Source organism: Lolium rigidum, chromosome 1, assembly GCF_022539505.1.
Source record: "Lolium rigidum isolate FL_2022 chromosome 1, APGP_CSIRO_Lrig_0.1, whole genome shotgun sequence".
Classification (NCBI taxonomy): domain Eukaryota; kingdom Viridiplantae; phylum Streptophyta; class Magnoliopsida; order Poales; family Poaceae; genus Lolium; species Lolium rigidum.
The window spans coordinates 263,509,321-263,535,960 of NC_061508.1; the positions used below are offsets into that span (position 1 = coordinate 263,509,321).

The following is a 26,640-nucleotide window of genomic DNA, read 5'->3' on the forward strand; positions in this document are numbered from 1 at the left end:
GGCTACTCAACTTTGCTTGCATGTTTGGGGATCATACTAGATATGAATGCCAATATGCTTGCCTGATGAAATCTAGGGTTTTACTGATGGTTATTGATACGTCTCAAACGTATCTATAATTTCTTATGTTCCATGCTACTTTTATGATGATACTCACATGTTTTATACACATTATATGTCATTATTATGCATTTTCCGGCACTAACCTATTGACGAGATGTCGAAGAGCCGATTGTCTGTTTTCTGCTGTTTTTGGTTTCGTAAATCCTAGTAAGGAAATATTCTCGGAATTGGACGAAATCAACGCCCGTGGTCCTATTTTTGCACGAAGCTTCCGAAGTCCGAAGAGTAAACGAAGTGGGGCCACGGGGCGACGACACAACAAGGCGGCACGACCTCGGGCCCCGGCCGCGCCAGCCTGTTGTGTGGGGCCCCGTGGCGCCTCCCGACCTCGCCCTTCCGCCTACTTAAAGCCTTCGTCGCGAAACCCCCAAGCACCGAGAGCCACGATACGGAAAACCTTCCGGAGACGCCGCCGCCGCCAATCCCATCTCTCGGGGATTCGGGAGATCGCCTCCGGCACCCCGCCGAGAGGGGAATCATCTCCCGGAGGTCTCTTCATCGCCATGATCGCCTCCGGATCGATGTGTGAGTAGTTCACCCCTGGACTATGGGTCCATAGCAGATAGCTAGATGGTTGTCTTCTCCTCATTGTGCTATCATGTTAGATCTTGTGAGTTGCCTATCATGATCAAGATCATCTATCTGTAATCCTTCATGTTGTGTTTGTTGGGATCCGATGAATATTGAATACTATGTCAAGTTGATTATCAATATATCATATATGTTATTTATGTTCTTGCATGCTCTCCGTTGCTAGTAGAGGCTCGGCCAAGTTGATACTTGTGACTCCAAGAGGGGGTATTTATGCTCGATAGTGGGTTCATGCCTCCATTAAATCCGGGACAGTGACAAAAAGTTCTAAGGTTGTGGATGTGCTGTTGCCACTAGGGATAAACATCGATGCTTTATCTAAGGATATTTGTGTTGATTACATTACGGGTAATGCAATTGTCTGTTGTTTACAACTTAATACTGGAAGGGGTTCGGATGATAACCTGAAGCTGGACTTTTTAGGCATAGATGCATGCTGGATAGCGGTCTATGTACTTTGTCGTAATGCCCTGATTAAATCTCATAGTACTCATCATGATATATGTATGTGCATTGTTATGCCTTCTTTATTTGTCAATTGCCCAACTGTAATTTGTTCACCCAACATCTCGCTATCTTATGGGAGAGACACCACTAGTGATCTGTGGACCCCGGTCCTATTCTTTACATCCGAAATACAATCTGCTGCAATTGTTCTTTCATCGTTCTTTGCAAACAACCATCATCATCCACACTATACATCTAATCCTTTGTTTACTGACAAGTCGGTGAGATTGACAACCTCAACTCGTTACGTTGGGGCAAAGTTTTGTGATTGTGTTGTGCGGGTTCCACGTTGGCGCCGGAATCCCCGGTGTTGCGCCGCACTACACTCCGCCACCATCAACCTTCAACGTGCTTCTTGGCTCCTACTGGTTCGATAAACCTTGGTTTCTTTCTGAGGGAAAACTTGCTACTGTACGCATCACACCTTCCTCTTGGGGTTCCCAACGGACGTGTCGACTGCACGCATCAGTTATGTGCCTAGGATTTTCTCTGTAGTCTTTACTAGCTGCTAATTATTGCAATACATCTACTGGTGCTATCTGTGCATAAGATCTTGCTTCTGTGCACAAGATCTGTATCTGGATGGTTTCTATTTTGGTGGCTTTTTAGACTAGCAGTGATCCTTGGTGAAAACCAAGTGATGATTCACCCTGTTGAGCATATGCTCAATCCCATGACTGTGTCATGCATGATTTATGGTTTAGATCCATTGGATCTATTCCAGGAACTTGGTATACCTTGTTCCAGCTCCTAGAATGAAATGTTTTGTTGTTGCAGACTTGTGGTTTGTTCACAGCCCTTCGCCTCCAGATCCTGGTTGATCTTCTAGGTCACCATGATTTCTGGTGGCTGAGGGTTTGTGTGTGTTGGTTCTGTTCTTGAGCAAGAACTGGATGAACTTTGTGTTGCTCTAACTTCACCCTTACCTGGTGAATTTCGATCCGGTCGATCGGTCATTGTTCTAGGGTTTGTGCCTGCTTTTATATGAGCCCTACTTCTATTCCGGCCATGACACACAAGCCCGACTTGCTTTGTGACTAAGCCCTTGCATGGCCTTGTTGTGACTTGCCCGACTCAAGCTCTCATATGCTTGAAACTTGAGCCCTCCGTGGTGCTCAGTCTTGGTCTGCTTGATCCTATCTTGTGCTGTCCAGGCTTTGGACAAGCACAAGTGTGCAGTGACAGTGTACTCTGTCCAAACTGAATTTCTGTGATGTCTTCACTCTGTCCAAACTGAATTTCTAACACTTAATATTCTGGCTAGCACTTTTGATTCCTTTTTGCAGGTTTTGAAGTTGAATATGACCAGAAGATATTCTTCAAAGCATTTAGTCTAGGTTTTAGTTTAGGACAATATTGTAATTTTCCTTTTTCATTTCTGTTTATTATTCATCAATTCTTGTATCAAGAATATTGTAAAGACAATGTAATTTGTGTTGTGTATCAATAAAGCTCAAGTTTTTGTTTATGAGCTTTTGAGTTATATAATGTTTATATTCGGATTAAATATTGTATTTAATATTCAATTTGAAATTCAAAGTCATTTGAATTCTTATGTTGTAATTGAATTGTGAATTCAATATTCATAGTGCTTTTTGCTTATTGTTCAATGTATTATCACTTGTCAAATGAATTCATTCCCCAAATCAACAAGATACAAAAGAGATCATGTCGAAATTTCTCTAACTCACATTGCCTAACCCTAAGTGCAAAATGAGAGAGAACCTCGATCCCTCTTAGGTTTAGTTGCAATAAGGCACGAAATTTTTCCCTGTTTTGCGATGAAATGCACATCCCATTTCTAAATCTACCCTTCGTTGTTCCTATGTTCTGGGTTATTACAGACATCTTCTGCTGACAATGATTATATGATCTCACGGTCTAAGGAGTAGGTTACTACGTTTTTGTTGTTATCGCAGTGTTGAACTTTGTGACTAGATCTCATTGCAATACTTATGTTAGGTATGTATCCATCACATCATTCATCCAATTGACATAAATATCCATGACAAGTAAACCTTAATCATTCGTTAACCAATGGACTAGTTGACTAGGATTTTGCTTTAGTTACATACCACACGTGTAGTAATGTTTCCGCTTAGTACAGTTGTAGCATGGCATATAACTTACTATAAATATTGGAGATATGATAATAAAATACATCTTTATTATTCGCCTCTAGGGTACATCTCCAACACCGTCTTCTCTATTGGCTCCCGTTGGATGGAGATGTTGACGATGCGTCGCCAGTACTCTTCGTTGGCCTCCTCACGGGCACTGGCGTCGTCCTATGTCTTCTTGAGCGACTTGTAGGACACAAGGATGGCTCTCTGCTCCACCGACTTCTCCTCCGGGTCATGCCCATCGTCGCTCCAGGCGTCGAGGTCGTCGTCGTCCGCCTCCTCCTTTGCAGCCGCTGCCTCCTGCTGATGCTGCTTCTTCTCGTCGAACGCCGTGTGGGATGCCTCCTGTTGTTCCGCGTCAGCCATGAACTCTGCGTTCGGCTCCATGTCCTCCTTGATGCATGTCGTCGTCGTCGTTGGCATACTCATCGAACTCGAGGATGCCGGTGGGGCGAGGCTGAGGTGGAGGTGCCAGGCCACCGCCGGTGAGGCTCAACATTGCGTAGGTGTTGGGTAGGCGGTGTGGCTTGTTTTCATGGAGGCAGAGGCGAGGATTGTCGGTGGCTGTGGTGGCGATAGCGACCTTTTATAGCTGATGGCGGCGCGGGAAGATGCGGGAAGTCCGGCGCGCCCAAATATTTTTGGGCACGATTTGAAGGCGCAACTAAAGATGCTCTTAGGGTGTACTCCCTCCGTCCACAAATAAGTGGACATCTAGGTCTAAACTTTGTCCACAAAAGAGTGTACACCTATGTTTCCAATGCACTTTAATTGCTCCTCTCTCATCGCACGGAAATCAAACCCAATAATATGGAGCATATGTTCTTCTTGTTCTGTACATGCACTTAGCTCATTGGAGTAGGAGAGATGCATGTTTCCAATGTATTTTTTTTACTTCACTTTATAATTTATCCTCATGTACATTTATTTGTGGACGGAGGAAGTATACGATATCAGTTACGTCTCGTTTGATTCGTTAACCACTACAGTAATGTGAGACCGCGCGTACAGTTGGTCCCAAAGGCGCGCCAATGCAGTGCCATGTTCCATGCACCCAAAGAAACCGAGCGTAGTACTGCTCACTCAGGATGGATGGATCGACACACATTAATGAATGACCAATGGAATATCATCCACAATATCGACGTGCCAACTCACAGAGACAGCGCCGCCGAGGCCCACGACGCAGCCAGTCACGCGCCCAACAGCCATCCAGTACTATTCCATTTCGCCCAGGACGGCGGGCGGGGCATCACGAGGAGGAGCGTGTCTGTCCGGGGGGTCGCACGTTCACACCACTGCCACCGCCCACCAAACCACGCCAAAAGAAATGGTAACAAAACAAAACGAAAATGAAAAGTGAAAACCGGCAGCAGGCAGGAGGCTCCCACGATCACTCTTCACGCCCCGTGCCCCACTAATTCCCAGATCCAAACCACCTCATCAATCCATCATCAACACCCCTCCACCCCACTCGCATCCCTCTCCACCTCTCTCTCTGCTCTCGCCGCTGCGTCGCGCTCGGACGCGCTGCACCCGGCGGCTCCTCCCTCCGCCACCCGTCCCAGGTCAGGCCCCCGTCCCCCTCCTCCCTCTCCACGCTCCAATGCCGCACCGCCGGCGACGACAGCGGCCTCTGGTGCCGCTACTCTTTGCGTTTTGCTTCGATGCGTGCTCTGCTGCTACTAGCAGTGTGGTTCGAGCGGTTGGTTTTTCCAGCGACGCCCGATCTCGTCGCTCGCTGCTCCCTTCGGTTCGTCACGCACAGCGGCATGGGTAGCGCTTAGTTGGACGGCAAGCGTCTATGCATCATGACTTGGTTCACGGCGCAGCACCACCTTTCTGTACGGTAGATTTGGTTCCATCGACATGTGTGTGTGTATCCGAGTTCGCGCAATGCAGGCACGGGATCATGGATGGATGGGTGCGTGCTCTTGCGTTGCTGCACTCTGCAGCCTACGTACAAATCCAGCCGCAAAAGGGAGGAACAAAAAAAGGGATGTGAAAAAAAAACATGCCCCTTCCTGGCTTCCTGTTGAACTAGATGCGTACAAGTAGCAGGTTCCTGTGTACGTGGGGTGTTGTTTTCTGCCGTTTTTGCTCTTTCAGATTCCACCTCCGAATTCCTGCATACTGCATACTGCTATAAATCGTACCCAACAGCCACGGCTCTGCTGTGGTTTCAACGGGAGTATCTGCTAGCCATGGTTGGATACACTACATACCCTGTACTGTGCTGGTTTGTTGCATCACATCACACTACCAGGAACCAACTACACACACCATAAAACGGTTCTGCAGAACGTAGAAAGGGAAATGGTCGACTGAGACCGGTGAACAAGAGAAAATGGTGTGCGTGCCATGGTTTCTTGACCCACCCTTGTGTGCCTTGCTGCTTGAGTGGCCTATTTGGTCCATATGCTTGCTTGGGGGAGCATATGATACGAGGCTTCTCATTTGCCTTTTATGACCACTTCTAGCAACGTACCAAATTGCATTATGTGTTCATTCTCGAGTTCCTCTTCAGTTCAGACTTCTGGTTAGCATTCAGAAATTGTTTCCTGAAATCCCCATTTGTTACGTCCTTGATAGCTTAGCAGAGAAATACTTAGTACCCAGTTATGTGCTCCTTTGCGTTGTCATTGGTTCATTGGTTGTTGCCTCAAGAAAGGGTAACGAGGGACTGCATTCAATTTATTGGTCCTCTTACAGCACACGAGTTATAGTGCTGTTGCGGACCACAGATTTGGCCTCAGGGGACCAAATTCTGTAATAATGGTCTTCATGGTGCTGCCTTGCCCGTTTTAAGAGTTTGGTGCACAGTAACTGTCGCACATCATATGTTTTCTGCTATATATGAGGTTGTCAAATGGCTCAACACTCCTAGATACAAATATGTCAGCCTGTAATTGGGCACGTTAGCGGTGGCCCACCAAGTGTCCGCCTATGTGTCTAGATAATATACTCCTGCTGCAGATTTGGCCTCAGGGGACCAAAATCTGTAATGGGCTTCATGGTGCTGCCTTCCGCGTTTTAAGAGTTTGGTGCATAGTAACAGTCGCGCATCATATGTTTCCTGCTATATATGAGGTTGTCAAATGGCTCAACACTCCTAGATACAAATATGGCAAATGCGTCCTACTATACATCTCTGCTAAGTTTTCAACTCCTTGGCCAAGTATCTGTTGTCAGTTGTCACCAAATATGATGTTACTAGGATTTTCCGGAAATATTCACTCATTAGCTTTTAGGTTCTATTATCATGCCTAGGGCTTGTTTCCAAGTTCGTTGATGTAGGATAGACTCTTTATTTCTCTTCTGGAATGAAAATCAGAGATGGCCATAAATACATACAGAAGAGTATTTCCTAGGAACTACTACGAAGTGCTTGTATGCTCCATTGGCAGTATGAAAGCCTCACTAGTAGCCTCCTTTGAGCTTATCCATCTTTCGGTTTTGTTGTCTGAAGTTATCATTATGAGCTACAGTGAATTTCTTTACAAAACGTGACAATGTTATACTGTCCTAATCTGCATATTTTTTTTTTATTTTCTATTGTGAGCACTTAAGACATGCTGCCATGCATCAATGTTGTTGGTGGATTACGCTCACTGTTATTAGGGTAGGAGATATTGCAAGTCGCTTGTCAGTTGCAAAATCTCAAGGTTAAGATATGGCATGTCACTTGTCAGACTGCCAGTTTCAAAATTTTAGGGTAATCTGGTTTCTAATATCTATCATTGGCCATATTAAGGTCTTACTGTTAGGTTTGTCAGCGGCTGGCGGAAAAAGAATGCTTGTACAAAGAAGATAGACATGGTTTCTATTATAATTGGTTACTTGTAAGTGGTTTCTATTAGGTTTGTCAGCGGCTGGCGGAAAAAGAATGCTTGTACAAAGAAGATAGACATGGTTTCTATTATAATTGGTTACTTCTAAGTGGTTTCTCTTATATGGGATAGTTTGTAGAACGGTATGATGGTTTCAACAAGCATGTCCGATCTGATTGTTCTGTAACATTCCACTTTCGCCAAAAGTACTTTTAATATTTGTGTACTACTCCAGAGGTGGAGCATGAGAGCACCTCTGACAGGTTTTATATTGTTACAGAATGCATATACTGAATGTCAATATGTATTTGATGGTTAATTTGCTGTTTATTATGAATAAATTAAGCTCAGCAATTCACAATCTCACCTTTATTTTTGTTTATCTTTTTCAGCAGTTGTAAACATGCTTCATCATTCAAATAGCCGCCACCAGAGGAACAGAGGATCAAAAATCAAAACGCTACTCAAGGTCACTCTACTTTTAGGTGTTGCTGTTTGGCTTGTGTACCAGGTGAAGCATTCTTATGATAAGAAAACTGAGTACCTCAATGCTACTGAGAACCAGCTTTCCCATGATGATAGAAGCATGTTCCAGGGTAGGAAAGAAAGGGTGGGTGGTTATGGTGTTGGTGATGTGGATAAGGCCATAGAGGATATTGATGTGATAAGCAATAAAGATGAAGAGAAGAGTGGAGAAACTGTGTTCGAGAAAGACAATACCGACTCCCACGATGATGATGCGGGGAACGCAGAGAGATCAGAAGCTGAAGAAGAACAAGCCAGCCGTGCAGATGGTAATGCAGAAGCACATGGTACTGACTCCCACTCAGCAGCAGTCAAGCTTGATGCTGAATCCAACTCATCTGATGGTGAGACTAAAAGCGAAGTCCATTCAGTTGAAGATGATGTGCCTCAAAACAAGGATGGCCAAGAGGGAACCGCTGGTGAAGAGGTAAATGGAACAACTCATGAAGAAAAGGAGCAAAGTGATTCAGATCAGATCAATGCAAGCAGCAATGGATCAGATGGAGAGCAAGCTGAGAAAAAGGAGGAGGTGGAGTCTCAAGCTGATTCTGGATCCCTTTCTGATGATACCAAGGCTGGAACCAGTGACGAGCATTCCACCGAGACGCTTCCAGATGAAACAGGCAACATACCGGCGGTACACACTGAGAATCCTCAAAATGGTGCAAGTGAAAACCCAGGAGATAGCAGCAGCGAGGCTGTTCATGTAGAGATTGGATCTGAACATGAAGGGGCGAAAGCATCATCTGGGACTGCATCTGGTGATGCTGAGAAGGGTAATTCTGTGGAGTCTAATCCATCTGATGGCATCTTCGTAGAAGAAAAGGCTGAGACTGCATCTGGTGGTGACGAGAAGGGTGCAGAAACTGGTACAGCTAATGAGGCATCAGGCGTCAAAGAAGCAAACCCTGAGGAAGGCAATGCTGCTACAGAAGTTCGCACTGACCAGGCCGCAAGTACGCAGACAGAGAACCCCCAAGAGGCATCTGCTGCTGAAGGCACAAATGGTTCTGTAGAAGAGATAAAGCCTGTGGAGAACCAGGTTGATGGAGCTACAAAAGCATCGAGCAATGGTGATCAGGAAGATATCAAAATTGAAACCAACACATCAACCAACAATGAACACAGTGAGCATCAGAGTGTTGACGCCAGTTCTGGGTCGACCGGCTCAAGTGACAGTGGCCCTGAGCAAACTGGAAAGACGGAGACCCAGTGAGTGATAGCACGAAAAGCATATGGACATTGTTCAGTATACGGGATTGTTCATGGACACGAAGAGGAGCTACTACTGCACATAGGAGGATTGATAGTTCAGGTTGGGGTTACATCTTTAGTTGATATTTGCTGATGCAGAACCGTGCCAATTGTACAGACTACGCGATCCATGCTCTGAAAGACAATTTGCATGTTGTGTGTTTCTTGTCAAGTTGTTACTTCAACCATGTGATTTTAATCTCTGCAAGTTAATCTCTTCATTTTCTTAGATACCATGCTTGCGACCTCTGTCTCTTAATATAACTGTGAGCAGACGAACAGTTAACTGCTTGCCTGCTTCTTTGCTATTGCTACTATGCTGCTGCTGTTTTCCCCATGTCCTTTTTGTGTTCCTTCCATACTTGGTCGACTTATGAAAAGGTATTGTGTATGTTACAAGATTGCATCTTAAGCAGGAAAATCAGGATTCGGGCCATTTCTCTGTCTTTCCATAAGTTTGTAGTTATTGCTCATGTTCTTGTTAGCAGTGCCACTATTTTTTTTGGATTTTTTTTCTTCTAAAACGACCAAATAATTGCTAACTGAGCTGTACAACATCAAGTCTAACTGTTCATTTTGTGACCTAGTGCTCCTTGTATATTCTTTGACAAAAGATTATCTGTTTCACCTTAAAATTTTGTATAAGAAAATGTTCATGGGACCCTTGTAAGTACTTGAAGTCTTGAACCCCAATTCTACAAGAACCCACTGTTCCACAATTCTAAATTGCGGAGGTCTCTCAGATTTTCTTGTTCTCGTGCATGCATGGTTTTATACGTTATCTATGCAATTTTCCTGATAGCCGTATCTCTCATATATAACCGAATTTACAAGTCCAGATCTGATTCATTATGCTGAGTAGAATCAAGTAATATTCTCAATGTTTATAGAATTCAAACTTAAACTTTGGCTGTGCATAAATTCTGAACTTGTTCAATCTCTAAATCGCTAGAATGCATAGCAAATGTATAGACAAACTCACACATCATCCAAGTATAACTAAGACTTGATTATAAGTCCACATGGAAGCTAAGAAAGAGGTCCAGACAATAAAACGGTACGTAGTAGCACAATCTGAAACAACAGTAGACAGGTTCAGACGAACCAAAAGTGCACTAGCAGACTACAGAGACACTTCAACTGCATCCAGGCAACAAGCCACGCAGCAAGATACATACGAGTTCATATGAATAGGCACACTGGATGGTACTACATCCAGAGACATAAAAGTTCGAATAACCAGGGACAAGGTAGACCAGCTCAACTGAACGCGTCCAGCTCGAAACGAAAACCTGCATAAACAAAAAAGGATAATGTGAGTACATGAGACTGTCAGACTTAGAAGAAACACGGGGAATACTGTGAGAGAATAACTTGGGAGTGTCTAACCAAAATGCAACTTGATCTAGCTATTGGAATGTTGGAAGAATTTGCTAATAACACGAAACTGAACAGAAGGTTTCAGAGGTAATTTAAAAGGCAAAAATTTGACCATTTATTTGATCTTCAAATAACGAAAGAACAACTTTGTTAGTGTTAAACTGTCCCTTTACGAAGACAGGAATAGAACCCTGCTGAAGTTCTACCACCAGTACTGGCTGGACTTACACAGACCTGCTAGTTTTGTTAACCAAGCAATAAGTTCCTACTTAATACTTTCGGTTGCAGTGATATGCTCTCCGCCCTGTCTATGTTGTCGCCATGGGCATGCTGCTGTGGCGACCAAGCACCTGTAGTTATTGACCCAGCAGATGGGCTCAGCAAGGTTGCTATTGGGCACCTGTTAGAGTAGAGACTGGGTACCAGGGACTCTATGTGTTATGGTTGGCTAGAAGAATGTAAAAGTAGTGCAAAAAGATACAATATCAAATGCTGCATTGTTGTATTTTAGCTTTTTTATGAAATTATGTTATTGCATTTACATGCTGAATAGTGACTACCAAAAGATAATAACCATAAAGATAGGTAATGGTTACTTACAGGCAAACCGAGTTTACTGGATGTCAATTTGCTCAGAAGGTACTCCATGAGTACAGAGGATCGTTAAAATATGGTGAAGCCTTGCATCTTCCTTTGTGTCACATATGATTTTGACTACCTTGAGATGATTTGATATAATTGATGGTACACTTGAATTGTAGCTTTCATCTGTTTCGGTGACAAGCTGTTCCTATAGCAAACAAAAATATTTTACTGAAGTCAACAGAAGGTACACGGCAACTTCAAAGATATAAACTATCATACTTGGAGAATATATACCTCCCGAGTTTCAAAATGAAGCTGCAGCGTAAGCACCTCTAGAATTGGTGAGTGGTGAAGAAAGTAAACCAGTACAGTGAAGTTATCAACCATACACCACTGATTGAGCAGGAGCGTTTTTAGCTTGCCAAAAAACGGGTAGCATTTCAAATAATTTCTGTAAACAATCTGGACAAAATGAAGAAGGTTAAAGAAGAATTCATGGTTTAACTTAACAAGGCGTAAATACACTGGACAAAGTGAAGATGGTTAACGAACAATAGAAGGTCTAACATGCATGATGTTTTTGAGAAACAGAAGTACTCATTGGAAACTTTCTGCAGGTTTATATTTTGACAGTAATTAAACGTAGGCATATATAGAGATTTATATCATATGCTGGACTTCAGAAACTACTCAGAAGTGTAGCTGAGATTAAGATCTAGTATATCCCATACGCTTTCAATAGTATTACCCCTGTCCTATAATATAAGACGTTTTGCAAGGCTATTTTAGCCTACCAATATATCTTATAGTTTGGAACAGAGGTAGTATATGTGATTAAAGTGTCAAGTACTGGTATGTGATATGCATCAAGCCAACCATAGGTGATGTAATGCTACAAACATTAAGATTCAAACATACGAATCGGTGAAAATATGAAATGCTCACAGGGAGGTAGTTTGATATGCTTATATTTATGGATATAACCATAAATGGGACATAGCATATAGCAAACAGAAACATGAGAAGCAAAAGTCAGAGCATACCATGTTATCTTCTGTTGTCAACTCCAAATTCATAGCACCTGACAAGCTTTTGAGAACCACAGAACTGTCATTGTTTCCAGTTTGAACAGTGCATCCCTCACATGATCGATTACCACAGCTACAACAGTCCATGCACTCTCCTATGTATGCTCCTCCAAGCTTAACGGATGCGGTTACCAGTGATGGCATGCTCTCAAGGAAAGGAGCCAAACCGCTGAATGCAACTAGTTGAAAACTAGTAAGATTTGGGGCAAAAATGCGTATGCGCGCATAAAAGCCGCGCAAAACTGAGCCATCAATCTTTAGATGTCGTAATGATTTGGATGAGATATTCGCGAAGATCTGACAGTTATTTAACTCCAACACCTCTAGCACCTGACAGCTCGAAAAATCCAGACAGCGTCCCTCAAACTTTACGTCGTAGAACTCTACCCTCTTCAAGTGTGAGGAGACGAGAGTCATGTTGGTTACCCAGCAAACAAAACGAACTCGTAGCACTTGGACTCGATTGGATACAGCGTGCTTGAGCCACGGTTCCATGCGCCGGAATTCGCCGTCCCTCCGATCGAAGTCGCAGCTAGGATCGGGATCGTAGTGAACAGCAGAACTGATGTCACAGACATTCAGAGGCACTGGGTCGCGGAGGCGAATCAGCTCGTCCACAAACGTGCTCAAGCCATGCGCACCCTCGAAGCTCTCAGGGTCGCTGATGCGCAGGGCGGGCACGGACTTCCAGAACGTGCGCCAGCTCTTGGCGAGGACGCAGGTCCGCACAGCATCCCGGGAAGGCAAGAACGACATGAGGTACCTTCGGACGTCGTCCGGGAGGGCGACGATGGGGTCCTCGCCGCCAGCCACTACCATATCCGTGTTCCCCTCGTCATCAGCCCTGTCGGACATTGCTTCGAACTGGTTGGCCGAGCCGGAGCTGCGAAGTTGTTTCATTGTTAGCAGACCGAGCGCATCCGGCCAGAATGCCAGATGGAGAAGGAGAAGTTGGACAAAATCAAAGATTTACCGTTTCACATGTAGGCCGACAGAAGACCTGAGTGCTCCTCCACCTCCTCAATGGTGCTCACTTCTCCGAGCAGGGTTATGTCCTCTCCTCCCCGACGGGCGACGGTGTTCGCTTCTCCTTCTCCGAGCGAACCAAGAGGCGAGGTCTCTCCCCAGTTCCCACTCCTCAGCTTGTGATATATTGTGATAGAAGGGCACATCCCAGATCGAAAGTGTTTATTGCCACAACTACCAGTAGCACCTCGAACTACCAGTAGCACCTCGACCCAACGCTAGCTTGTGTAGCCCGTGCACTGTCTATACTCCATTCACCACGTCGCCTTGAGCAGAGAGAAAGAGTGACAAGACGACTCAAGCCAGAAAAGTGACAAGACGACATGGCAGACGAGAGACTGCTCGACACGGCATGCATGGCAGAGGGAGGAAATTGCAAAATTCACCATTGCTACTTATTTTACATGATTTTCTCACGTACCATCAACTATTCATGTACGGAGTAATAGGAGGTTGCTTGCTGTCGAATTCTATTCAATTTCTGAATGTTGACTCAATAGGTAGCCTGGGCTGAATCCGCTCGGACGGCCCGGCCCGAGATTTTCGGGCCGGGCCGGGCCGGGTCGGGCTTGCACTTCGGGCCGGGTTCGGGCCTGAAATCTGAGCCCGAACGTCGGGCCGGGCCGGGCTCGGGCCTTCATTTTCGTGCATTTTAGCCTAGTCGGGCCGGGCTTCTCGGGCCGGGCCGGGCTTTTTGCTCGTTCGGGCCGGGTTCGGGCTTAAATTACAGGCCCGACGGTCGGGCCGGGCCGGGCTCGGGCCTGAATTTTTACCCGTGGGCTTTTTGAAGCCCGGCCCAAAACCCGGCCCGGCCCGAACTTTGCCCAGGTGTACAAGGGGATAACTAGGCGAGTTAAAGCATCTCCGGTCACGTCACTCAAAGTCGGTTCATATTCTGTACAGTAGACATTTAACCGGTCCGCCCGATGCGGCCAATACGGTGTTCTGCGTAGGTCATTTCTGCTCCACAGGGGATGCTGCGGGCGCATCGGACAGAGCGTGGAAACGCGTCGCTAGTGGCGGGCCCGACGTGTCATTGACAGGGAAGTCTAAAACATGTCGCCTACCTCTGGTCAAGCGACGTTACCGTGAATTTCTCAGGCGGCGTAGTAAGTGCCTCTTCGCGCATGGCCTCGTGACCATCCGTGCTAGCGTTATTGCCAACGCTCCCGCCGCCAATTCGCCCGTCGCCGCTGTATAAAGAGTCACCCCCTCCTTCCTTCTCGTCCCTTCCACATACCATTTGCGCTGCGCCGCTCTCTAGACCGCGCCTCCTTCCTTCACGTCCCTTCCCAGATCTCGACGTTGTACTACTAAAGTTCTAATTTATATTAATATCATATCAACCCTCTTAAGGCTTCTTTGTGTATATGTGTGTAGTTTATGTGTATATATATGTGTTTTAAAATTTCTCAAAAAATAAAAAACTTCAAAATTTTCAATAGGAAATTCAAAATTTTCAAAAAAATACAAATTTCAAACAATGTAAACTTTTTACACAAATTACAAAAAATGTAAAAAAACAAATTTCAAAAATGTAAAAATTTAAATTTAAAAAGGTTATAAAATTTACAAGTTTCAAAAAATGTAAAAAATTAAAATAATTTTTTGAGAAATTCTAAATTTTTAGAAAATTTCAAAGAAACTAAATTTTTCCCAAAAAAAGAAAAAAAATCCTTAAAGTTCAAAAAATGGAAAAGAATCTAAAAAATTCTAAAATTTCAAAATAGTCTAATTTTTTTAAAAAGACCATTTTAAAAAATTAGAAAAAATTAAAATATCAAAATTAATTTTATTTTAATTTTAAAAAGAACTAATTAAAAAATCAAAACAATCCTAGAAGTTAAAATTGGAAAAGATTCTAAAAATTCTAAAATTTCAAAAAAATCTAAATTTTTAAAAAATCTAGAATTTAAAAATCCAAATATGTTTTTCGCGGCGCATATATCAATATGCGCTACAGAAATACACAATATTGTGGTGCATATAGCGCATCTATGGCGCATATGGTTTGCATGCGTCACATAAATATTTTTGTGGAGCACGCCTTTTTTAAATGCGCCACAAAATTCATTTCTATCTATAAGCGTTTTCATACTAGTGATTGATTAGTAGACCAACACTTGCTTGGTAACTCCTAATCCTCTTTCTTCTCGGTTCTTGCTCCTCTACGATCTTGACCTTCTTTCCTCTAATGGTCACACTTCCCTCTTTTCTCTTGGTCACTGTCAATGTATCTCTACCATTGACACACAACAGATTATATAGTGGTATATCATTTGTGCGGGTAGTAATGGACACGTATAAACAATCTGATTCACCTTTGGTAGATATGTTGGCATTGACACATATGATGTGGTGATGACCAGAGGTCATGCGACATCATGCGCCACAGAAATATTTTTGTGGAGCACGCCTTTTTAAATGCGTCATAAAATTCATTTCTATCTATAAGCGGTTTCGTACTAGTGATTTATTAGTAGACCAACACTTGCTTGGTAACTCCTAATCCTCTTTCTTCTCGGTTCTTGCTCCTCTACGATCTTGACCTTGTTTACTCTAACGGTCACACTTCCTTCTTTTCTCTTTGTCAGTGTCAATGTATCTCTACCATTGACACACAACAGATTATACAGTTGTATACCATTTGTGCGGGTAGTAATGAACACGTATAAACAATCTGATTCACCTTTGGTAGATATGTTGGCGTTAACACATATGATGTGGTGATGACCAGAGGTCATGCTGCATCAATTTCACTTAATCCTAGAGACATGGCTCTGTACTTTGCTTCTTTAGTTGATCTTAATATTACTGGTTGTTTTTTTTTGCTTCTCCATGCTACCAAGCCCCCCCCCCCCCAACAATTACACAATAACCATAAGTTGACCTATCGTCTAAACAACTTATCCATTCGGCATCACTATAACCATCAACTATTAGATGTTCATTTGCTTAAAACTATAACCTTTTTGTGGAATTCCTATTAAATATCTTAATATTCGGTGAACAACATCCATGCATCCACTTCTTGGATAATGCATATATCTACTCACTACACCAACTGCACATGCAATATCTGGTCTTGTGTGACACAAGTATAACAATATTTCTACCACTTTCTGATATCTCTCCTTGTCTATGAGTTTACCGCATTGAGTTGTTACCTTCTGATTTTGATCCATGGGTGTTGGAGTTGCACGACATTCCATCATCCCCATATCACTAAGAAGGTCCAAGACATACTTGCGTAATGATAGAACTATTCCCTTGTTTGACCTTGCCACCTCTATTCCAAGAAAGTATGTAAGTTCCCCAGATCTTTGACTTCATAGTCTTAGCTTAAACAATTCTTTACCCATGTTATTTCTGGTGCATCATCTCCTGTCATTATAATGCCATCCACGTAGAATACTAGAATTGTTATTTACTTTTTTACTTGATCTAAAAAGAAAAAGTATTTTTTCGGACTTTCCTTGTAAAAGGAATTTATTAAATCCAAATTCTGAAAAAAAGAATAAGGGGATCTTGAATGTCTATAGAATACAATGTGGTTTCCATTACATTGTCCATGCCCCATTTCACACACAACTCTTCTAAATCGATCAAACCAAGATCTAGGAGATTGTATTAATCCATAGAGCGTCTTCTTTAACCTGCACACTTTACCTTAAGCTAGTCCCAGTGAATCTCCATTTAATCTCCTTCTTGTAGATCACCATGTAGGAATGCATTTTTCACAACCAACTGGTGTAAGGGTCATCCAAAGTTTGTTACACATGAGATTGAGACCCTCACTATATTCATTTTTGCCACATGTGTAAATGTTTCATCATAATCGATCCCATATGCTTGACTATATCATGTAGCTACCAATCTTTCTTTGTACGTATCTCTCTATCTTTCCTGCATATATATGTTTTATAGTATAGACCCATTTACAATTGATTGCATTATTTCCTCTAGGAATAGTAGCCAATTCCCAAGTATTGTTCTTCCTCAATGCCTCCAATTCTTATTTCATAGTTGCAAACCACTTCTGATCTCGCTTGGCCGCCCTCCAATCTATTGGAATTGCAATTGACTGGAGAGACGCTAAAAAATGCCTTATATGATAGGGATAAAGCTTCATATGATAAATAGTTAGTGATGTTGTGTACCAAACCATATATCTATTGATTTATTTGAAGGTAACTGCTCTTGTCCCCTTCCTTAAAACAATAGGCAAATCAAATGATTCCATTGTATTGCCAGATACCTTTCTTCAGGCAAATCAGCCTCAACAACCCGTAACCCCCTTGCGGTTGTTGCTCCCCTTTTCTTCGGCATGGTGCTCCACCTGTTCTTCCATCCTTGGTCTCCATGAGTACACATGATGATCGTGGTCTTCATTTGGCTTTGGAAAACTTCTAGCGTGTTGCAGTTCTGGTACAACAAGTGGTATAGATCCAACAATCAGAGGTTGTTGAAGATGTTGTTGCTCTACCTGAAGAGAGTTGATGTTGCTTGCACTGCTGCTACTTTCACTCTCCCCCTCTTAACTAACAATATTCGGTGGTTGGTCAAGCCCTTCAAATATAGCATTCATATCTATTTTTTCACCATAAAGGGGGTTAGGTTCCGAGAAAGTAAAATCAAGACTTAGAAATGTGCGGCATTTATAGGGACTCCAACATTTATATTCTCGTTTTCAAGTAGGATAGCCAATGAAGATGCACTTGATAGCTCTGGGGTCAAGTTTTGTCACCGAGGGCATGTGATCACGAACAAAGCAAGTGCAGCCAAACACATTGGGAGGAACCACAAACTTGTTCTCTCCTAGAAATAATTCACAAGGAGATTTCATATCTTGCATTCTTGAGAGGGCATGAGATTGATAAGAAACATAGCTGTCATCATTGCCTCACTCCAAAAGAATTGAGGGAGATTCATGGTATACATCAATGATGGATCCACTTCTAAAATGTGGCGATTCTTCCTCTCTACCACTCCATTTTGAGGTGAAGTGTCTAGACATGATGTCTGATGTAGAATACCATGATTAGACATGAGGTCTGAGCATTTCTGCGTGCACGTTGAAGTGGCTTTTAACATATGCATAGAAATACTGGAAGCAATAAAGCACTTCGTCCTTAAGCTTCACAAGGTAAACCCAAGTCATTCGAGAATAATAGCCAGTGAATGTGACAAAATACTTAATCCCACTGATAGAGGAAATAGGACATGTCCACACATCTGAATGCACAAGCAGAAACGAGGATATACTTTTGAGCCCCTTGCTAACATAGGTGTTTCTACTATGTTAAGCATACCCAAATGTTGCACACTTAAGATTGTTCTTATCAATTTCACTCATTACATATGTAAAGACTTTAATCATTTTTTCAAAAGCAACATGTCTCATTCTACAATGATGCATCATAGCAATTTTCTCCTTCTCCAGTTGTGATGCAACTAGTGTGAACCTCCTAGCTTGCGTGATTCATCACGGTCCATGTACAGAAGATATCTATGCCTGGTTTCGGAATCTTCCTTCCGCTCAATCTCTCCTGTATAAAAAATATGTATCTATCAATGTTTACACGACAATATATTTGACCAACCAATGCACTTAGAGAGAATAGATTCACAGGAAATGCAAGTACGTGTAGGACTAACTATAGCTTAATATTTCTCGTGCACTGAACAACTCGAATTCCTTTGATTGGGTGGGTTGCACCTAGGCCTGGGCATTCGGTTTTAACCGAAATTTCGGTTCGGTTTTTCGGTTTTTTCTAAAATTCGGGTAATAAGAAATGATAACCGAAATTATATCGGTTTTCTTGTTAACTGGTATTTCGGTTAACCAAAAAATCGGTTCGGTGTTCGGTTTTTAACCGATATGACATAGACTAAGACAAAATAAAATGGCGGGAGCCTACAATACGTGCGGCTAACCGGTCGTGCGTGCGTGTTGCCATGACCGGTAATGATGAGCACGCACACACCACCGCTTGTAGAAATAACCATAGTCAAGTGCATAACGCTTAGCAAAAAAACATAGCGCCTATCAAAAATCAAGATGAATGCATGTGTAGCAAAGAAAAGGAATGCAAGACGTGTGTATATACATCGCACGTGCATGGGGCTGCTAGAGTGCTTAGTCGTTGAGAAAGAGATAAAGAGAACTGGTAGCAATACTTTGGTATCTCGGTTATTTCGGTTCTTTCGGTCAATTAGAGTTCAAAACCGAATTTAAATTGATAAATTCGGTTTATCGCATTTACGCACCGAAATTAGTCTCGGTTAATTCAGTTTCGGTGTATTCGGTTTCGGTTCCGGTTAATTCGGGTTCGGTGCTCGGTTTCGGTTTTTTATGCCCACCCCTAGTTGCACCATCAGCAATCTGAATTTTTTCTTGATGCATTGGAGTGACTGCCCTATATGATTCAAACTCTCCAATGCTACCAGCAACATGTTTGGAGGCTCCGGAGTCTAGTATCCATTCTGAATTTAATCTATGTATAGATATAAGGGCACTTTCCGTCTTACATTCATCTGAACAGACAAAGTGGGCATAGTGTTTAAAACTTGCATCTATTTGCTACTCTAGCTCCCATCTTCACTTCACTTTGGCATGAACTAGACTGTTGATGTCTACGGGTGCTTCTATTCTTGTAGACAGTGTTGGGCCTCCAAGAGCAGAGGTTTGTAGAACAGCAGCAAGTTTCCCTTAAGTGGATCACCCAAGGTTTATCGAACTCGGGGAGGAAGAGGTCAAAGATATCCCTCTCAAGCAACCCTGCAATCACGATACAAGAAGTCTCTTGTGTCCCCAACACACCTAATACACTTGTCAGATGTGTAGGTGCACTAGTTCGGCGAAGAGATAGTGAAATACAAGTGGTATGAATGAATATGAGCGAGTAGTAACGGCGCAGTAAAAGTGCTTGCTGGCGTGCGGTTGATGGTAGTAATATTGCAGGAAGTAAAGGTGCGATAAAACAATAAACAAGCGATGATTGCGGTATTTGGAAACAAGGCCTAGGGATCATACTTTCACTAGTGGACACTCTCAACATTGATCACATAAATAAATAAGTTCTCTTCCTTTGTGCTACATATACTCTTGTTTGATAATGAACACCATTCGTTGTGTAGGGCTACAAGAGCTCCCTCAAGCCGGAGTTAACAAGCGCCACAACATTCGGCATTCATATTTAAGTAACCTTTAGAGCATAATAGATCTTTGCAACTTAAACCGAGTACTAACATAGCATACACACTCGTCACCTTTACACTATGAAGGGGGAATAAATCACATCAATACTATCATAGTAATAATTAACTCCATAACCTACAAGAGATTATGATCATAACCTACGCCAAGTACTACACGATGCACACACTCGTCACCATTACACCGTGAAGGAGGAATAGACTACTTTAATAACATCACAAGAGTAGCACATAGACTAATAGTGATACAAAGCTCATATGAATCTCAATCATGTAAGGCAGCTCATGAGATCATTGTATTGAAGTACATAGGAGAGAGATTAACCACATAGCTACCGGTACAGCCCTTAGCCTCGATGGAGAACTACTCCCTCCTCATGGGAGACAGCAGCGTTGATGAAGATGGCGGTGGTGTCGATGGAGAAGCCTTCCGGGGGCACTTCCCCGTCCCGGCGGCGTGCCGGAACAGAGACTCCTGTCCCCCAGATCTTGGCTTCGCGATGGCAGCGGCTCTGGAAGGTTTCTCGTACCGTGGCTTTTCTATATCGAAGATTTATGTCAGGGAGCTTCTTATAGGCGAAGAGGCGGAGTCGGAGGGGGTACAGAGCCGCCACACAATAGGGGGGCACGGGCCCTAGCCTGGCCGCGCCAGCCCCTTGTGTGGGCCCCCTGTGGCTCTCCTCTGGTGGCTCTCGGGTGTTCTGGAAGCTTCGTGGAGTTCTAAGATGCTGAACGTTGATTTCGTCCGATTCCGAGAATATTTCCTTACTAGGATTTCTGAAACCAAAAACAGCAGAAAACAGGAACTGGCACTTTGGCATCTCGTCAATAGGTTAGTTCCGGAAAATGCATAATAATGACATAAAGTGTGAACAAAACATGTAGGTATTGTCATAAAACTAGCATGGAACATAAGAAATTATAGATACGTTGGAGACGTATCAAGCATCCCCAAGCTTAGTTCCTACTCGCCCTCGAGTAGGTAAACGATAACAAGAATAATTTCTTAACTGACATGCTACCTGTTGCGGTCAAAAACCCACCGGCGAGTATCGACGGGCAACACCGTAGAGCCGGGAGGCTCCCAGCTGGATTGCGGTGGACCCTGGTCCCTCGGGCGACGGCCCGCAATGCCTTCTGGCACACGTCCTGGTGCTTACGAGGGCGTGCCACCTGACCTATACCTGGTCAGGAAGGTGATGGATTGCTTCGACTAGTTTCCTGCATGGCAAACACGTAAACATTAAATACGAGCCCCGATCGGCTCTTAAGTTGTTTCGTGGATCGGCTCAAAGAGCCGATTGCCCCATGGTTCATGTTAGATTTATAAGGACATGGGGATCATGCTTTATCAATATCAAGCTAAACTAATCTACGATAGTCTAGGGTTTTCACCGTATAATCGGAACATCCTATGCGTAGTTGAGCCTAGCAGATACGTAAGATAATGGAAAACCAGCCCTAAAGAGGCCTAAAAACCGACGTGAAGTTGATCCCCGGAACAATCCCTCTAGAACTCAATAAACCACACCTTACGCACTACCGGATCGTTCAACCCGTTTATAAGGCCTAACCATACGGATATCAAACCAATCCTTGAAGAACAAGGAGCAACTATAACGGATTAGATCTACTAAATAAAGAACAAGCAAGATGCTGTCCTTACACCCAAAAATAGGTGTAAGGGCAGCTAGATATCGAGGAGCAGCGTAGCTAAACAAGTACATCGTGAAAGCATCGACGTCAGCCCCAAAACACCTAAGATAAGGGGGTTGCTCGCCATCAAAAAGGCTTCAGTACGAGCAACACCAATAACGAATAAACTGATACTGCCTAGATCGCAAGATGCGATCTAGGCAGCATGTTGCTTACCCGGGAGAAACCCTCGAAACAAGGGTGGCGATGCGCCTAGATTGATTTGTTGTGAACGTGATCGTCCTCCTTTCTCAATAACCCTAGATACATATTTATAGTCCGTAGACTTTCTAACTTGGGGATAAACCCAACCGTGTACGAGCTAAACTCTATCTCTTAATTCTAACCGACACGTATCCTACTATAATTTACAGATACACGGGCAATCTTGCCCAATCTTCTTGTACAAGGCCGGTTCGGGAATATTTTCCATGCATATCCTCTAAGCCCATTTAAACACGGCCCATCTCCAGACTTGGTTAAATTCTGGTGATAACACATGCCCCCCTGGTTTTGGCAATGATAATTTCAAAACCACTCTATTTTTTCCGCTTCGTAGGGTCACGTCGTGGCAGAGCAGAACCGTCGCAGTATCCTTCATCATGATGTCTTGCCTTCTCAACTTATCTGCACGATTTGATAGTTCTTTGGCACCACTTCCTCGGAAACTGCTGTAACATTAACTCTCCCCCTTATCCCTTTATTTAACCGTGTCGAGCAGTTCGCCTCTTCATCCTCTTGCTCCGTACTAGCCATCGGCCAAAAAACCCCCTTCCTCTGTAGCCATGTCTTCCTCCTCCTCCTCCTCTACTTCATCGGATCTTTCCTCTCTATCCTCTTCTTCTCGCGAGCCGACGCCAGAGTGGGGCTCATTGGCGGTGCACGACATCCTCGCCCCAACGACGTGGGACAAGGAGGACCACGACTCCTCCGTCTGGTCCGAGGATGACAAGTCCTTGACCGACGGAGAAGCCGACCTCCAATTCCTCGTTGATGGGGAAGAGGAGGCGGAAAACGAGGACGACCGCTTCTCCTGGGATGACTTCACCTCCTCTGATGAGGAGGAGGAAGAAGAGGAGGACACCTCCTCGTTCTCCGACGAGCCGCCGGCGAAGCGCTTCCGCGCCGGGTCGGACGACGATGACGACGACGACGACGAGGAGGAGGACGAGGCCCCTGCCGAAGGCTACGGCAGCAGCGACGAGGAGTTCGCCGGTAGCAGCGCCGATGGCAGCCACGACGACAGCACCGACGAGGGCAGCAACGGCCCTTAGGCTAGGACTAGTAGCATAGGATTAGCCGCAGTAATCGGCTCTTTTGTTTTTCCCCTTCTGAGCAATCGGCTCTTCTCTGTAAAAATCCTCTTTATTAATGAAGAAAATGCTTCTATGTCGATTTTGCCTTCATACCAATTTTGCCGATTGTCAAAGCAAGTCAACGCGCAAAGAGCCGATGGCAGCACATCGGCCTTCACCATAAAACGTGAGTAAGGCCAAATCAGTTGCCTATTTCAAACGGTAACCTGCAACCCCCTGCCTGAAGAGTCTTAGATCCCCAAATCGCCGTTCGAACAGATCTAACTTCCAGCCACGTAAGTCTCAGATCTCAATCGCGCCGATTCAAATCCGCGGCGACCCCAATGGCGGAATCATACAACACCAACGCTACAGTTTCTGGCCTGAAGGTAATCCTCAACCGCTCCCCACCATCCGAGCATAGCGTTAGAATTAACAGCAAACACCTGAATTAATGTCTCATTCCGTCATTAATTTTTTAGGTCTCAGACGTTCTGCTGCCGCATCCTTCTCTTCCAAATTCTCTCTGTCTTGGCTCTCGTTCTACTGAAAGTCCTGCCCATTTGATTTCATGTGAGGCCAATAGAATTCCCTTCATGAACCAAAATCTAGATCTAACTTCTTGGGCCGACTGCTTACGAGCCTGGCCTAATCCTCCTGAAGATTGGGTTTCATGGTACAAGAGAGTATCCAAAACCCATCAAGCCACCTGGGAAACCACGGGAATAGCCGATGCTTTAGCTTTATCATTGTCTTCGCTTGAGAAACATGAAAACCTCCTAAAAACCATCGGCTACTTTTGGTCTGATGCTTTTAATTGCTTCATGTTTGGCCATGGCCCCATGACACCAACCCTACTAGACGTGGCCATGATCACTGGTCTAGACATTGCATCTCCAAGCCCTTCTGCTTTTATGCTGCCAAAGGTCCCTTTCACACTCTCTTCCAAAACAGAGTGCACAAACTGGGGTGCTTATCTTCGACGCCACATGAAAAACAAAGGCCCTGTAACGGAGAAAGAACACACGGCCTTCCTGAATTTCTGGCTGGAGCATTTCATATTCTGTGGCCCTTCACTTGCTCCCACCAAGAATTACCTTTCCCTAGCCTATGAACTTGCCAAAGGCACTCAGCTGGGCATTGGTAAACTGTTCCTTGGAGAGGTTTATCGATACCTCCAACTAATGTCTGTCAAATTGTTTTCTCAAAAGACAGTCAAAACAGGAGGTCCCTGGTGGTTTATTCAATTATGGGCTCAGTTATACTTCCAGAACCACACTCCAAAGTTCCCACTTCTGGCTACTCGCACCTTTCCAGATGCCAATGGGAAGCAAATCCGATGCACTAGCTACGGCCTAGCTCTGTACAGTCTTCTAGGCAGTAAATTGACTCCCAAGGAAGCATCAAAATGGTTCAGCATTTTCTTCCGAGGCCTGGATAATCCTCTCTTCTTCCCTTACACGGAATCTGAGCACTTTGAGAATCCGGTCTCCTTCAGGCTAGACAGCTTTGCCGATGACACCGGCACCGGCAATTGTATTCTACCATGATCCGTCCTCGCTTCCTTCCAGTGGGCATGAGCACCTCAAACAGGATCATCAAACCTGGCTATGAGTCTTATCAGCCGGTCGTAGTAGCCCGGCAGTTTGGTCTTGGGCAGGTGTCTCCTCATTTCTTCCTCCACCACTTAACAGAGAGCAGAGCTGATCTGCCCGATGTCCTAACGAGTCAGAGGGGTTATTCTTTCTTTGATGCTCTAGCCATCCCAATCCCTCACAACCTCTCTTTTACCTCATCAACCGATGGTTTTGAGGCCTGGTGGTCGACGTGGAAGACTCATGCTTTCAGGAGAGCTCTAGGACCATTGCTAAAACAACTTGATGCTGAATACGACGTTCCTGCAGAACAGGTACCACTACTCACGAATTATCTTGAAATGTCTTGCACTGATTTCCTTCTCTTCATAATCCTGTTCTGACTTCCTGCAGCAACAAGACGGTCCAGAACCTGTCCATGATGACGGCTCCCCTTTCAAATTCCTCCCACCAGCTCCGGTGGTCCTTTTCTGCAAAAACTCACCACCCTTGAAAAAGGTCGTGATGCAGAGCCAGCCGATTTCACCAAAATCGGCTTCCAAGAGCAGAGGATCATCTAGGCTAGCTGCCCCCCGAGCCTCAACTAAGGCGAGAACAACAGTGAGGAAAGTAGCCGCCAGGAAGACCTTGAAGCACCAGAACCCTACCCCAGCCCAAGAAAGTTTGCACGTAAGCTGATCCCTGTCTTGGTTGGCTCAGTTTATCTCTCTATGCTTCTGCATCACGCTTTGTATTTCTTTTGCAGACCTCTACTGAAGAACTCTCCAGCGAGGGGACACAGTCCAGTCAAGGGGACTCAAGCTCGGGCAACTCTTGGAAAACCACCACGCAGAGCCAGCCAGACTCGCCACCATCGGCTTCCAAGAAAAGGTCAGCCCCTGAACCTACCGCTTCCCCAGCTCCCATCAAAGCAGGACAAGGTGGACTACGCACGAAGAGCCGGTGCATCAAGAGAGCTCGCAAGGAACCACAAACTTCTTCATCAAACCAGGAGATCTTGGATGTAATAACTCTCCGTACCCTCCTTGGCTCATATTTCACGCTAACATGTTGTTGTTCTTATCAGCTAACCTCTTCCTCTGCAGGCTGATGACACCACCAGTGGGGAAGTCGAGGAAGTATTGATGCCATCCGCTACCCTGGACCTAGCACCTCCTGACAGTGTGGCTGACAAGGCTGCCACCTTGGCCAAGCCCACAGCAGAAACACAAGAGCCGATCACCTCTTCATCGACTGTTCCTCTAGTCTTAGGAGAGGTACAATCCTTTCCCTTAGCTCTACCTTACTCCTTTGCTGTCTCCTGACGTTTTTCTTGGTGTTTGCCAGGGTTATGACCTTTCAAGCTTGCTGACATTTGACCCCGAATCCATCGAGCCGGCTACTGCTAAAACAAGCGAGGAGCCAGGACCCAGCACTACACATGGTCAACTCCAGCATCTCAAGGCCCTGCTCTCCTCTTCCATTGAGACATTGGTTGAAGACTCCGAGGCGGTGAAGAGCGTTCTGGAAGACATCCAGCCTCATCTCCCGGTGACGCTACAGGTGAAACTTTGGTCAGTCGTGACTCTGTCTGCCTACAGGTCAAGAGTGACATCGGCTCGTCAGAGAATCAACCTGCGCCACACCCAGCTTCCGTTGAAAGCCGATATCGCAGACAAATGCCAACGGCTTAATGAGAAAAAGGCAGCTTTGGACGCCAAGACTGACACCTCCGACGATGCTCGCGAGCGGCGACCTTGCGCAAAGAGTTGGAGGCCCTTGAAGAGAAGGTTCGGGCAACAAAACAGCTCATTGAAGCTAAGGAA

General features: G+C 44.5%; 1 protein-coding gene across 1 annotated transcript; it reads left to right on the forward strand.

The window, feature by feature from the left end:
• The first annotated feature begins 4,863 nt into the window (after positions 1-4,863).
• LOC124683604 (dentin sialophosphoprotein-like) lies at positions 4,864-9,197 on the forward strand. Its single transcript, XM_047218090.1, has 2 exons — positions 4,864-4,912; positions 7,567-9,197. Exon 2 carries the CDS (start codon positions 7,578-7,580, stop codon positions 8,913-8,915), a length of 1,338 nt encoding a protein of 445 aa, XP_047074046.1. The 5' UTR covers positions 4,864-4,912; positions 7,567-7,577; the 3' UTR covers positions 8,916-9,197.
• Positions 9,198-26,640: the final 17,443 nt, after the last annotated feature.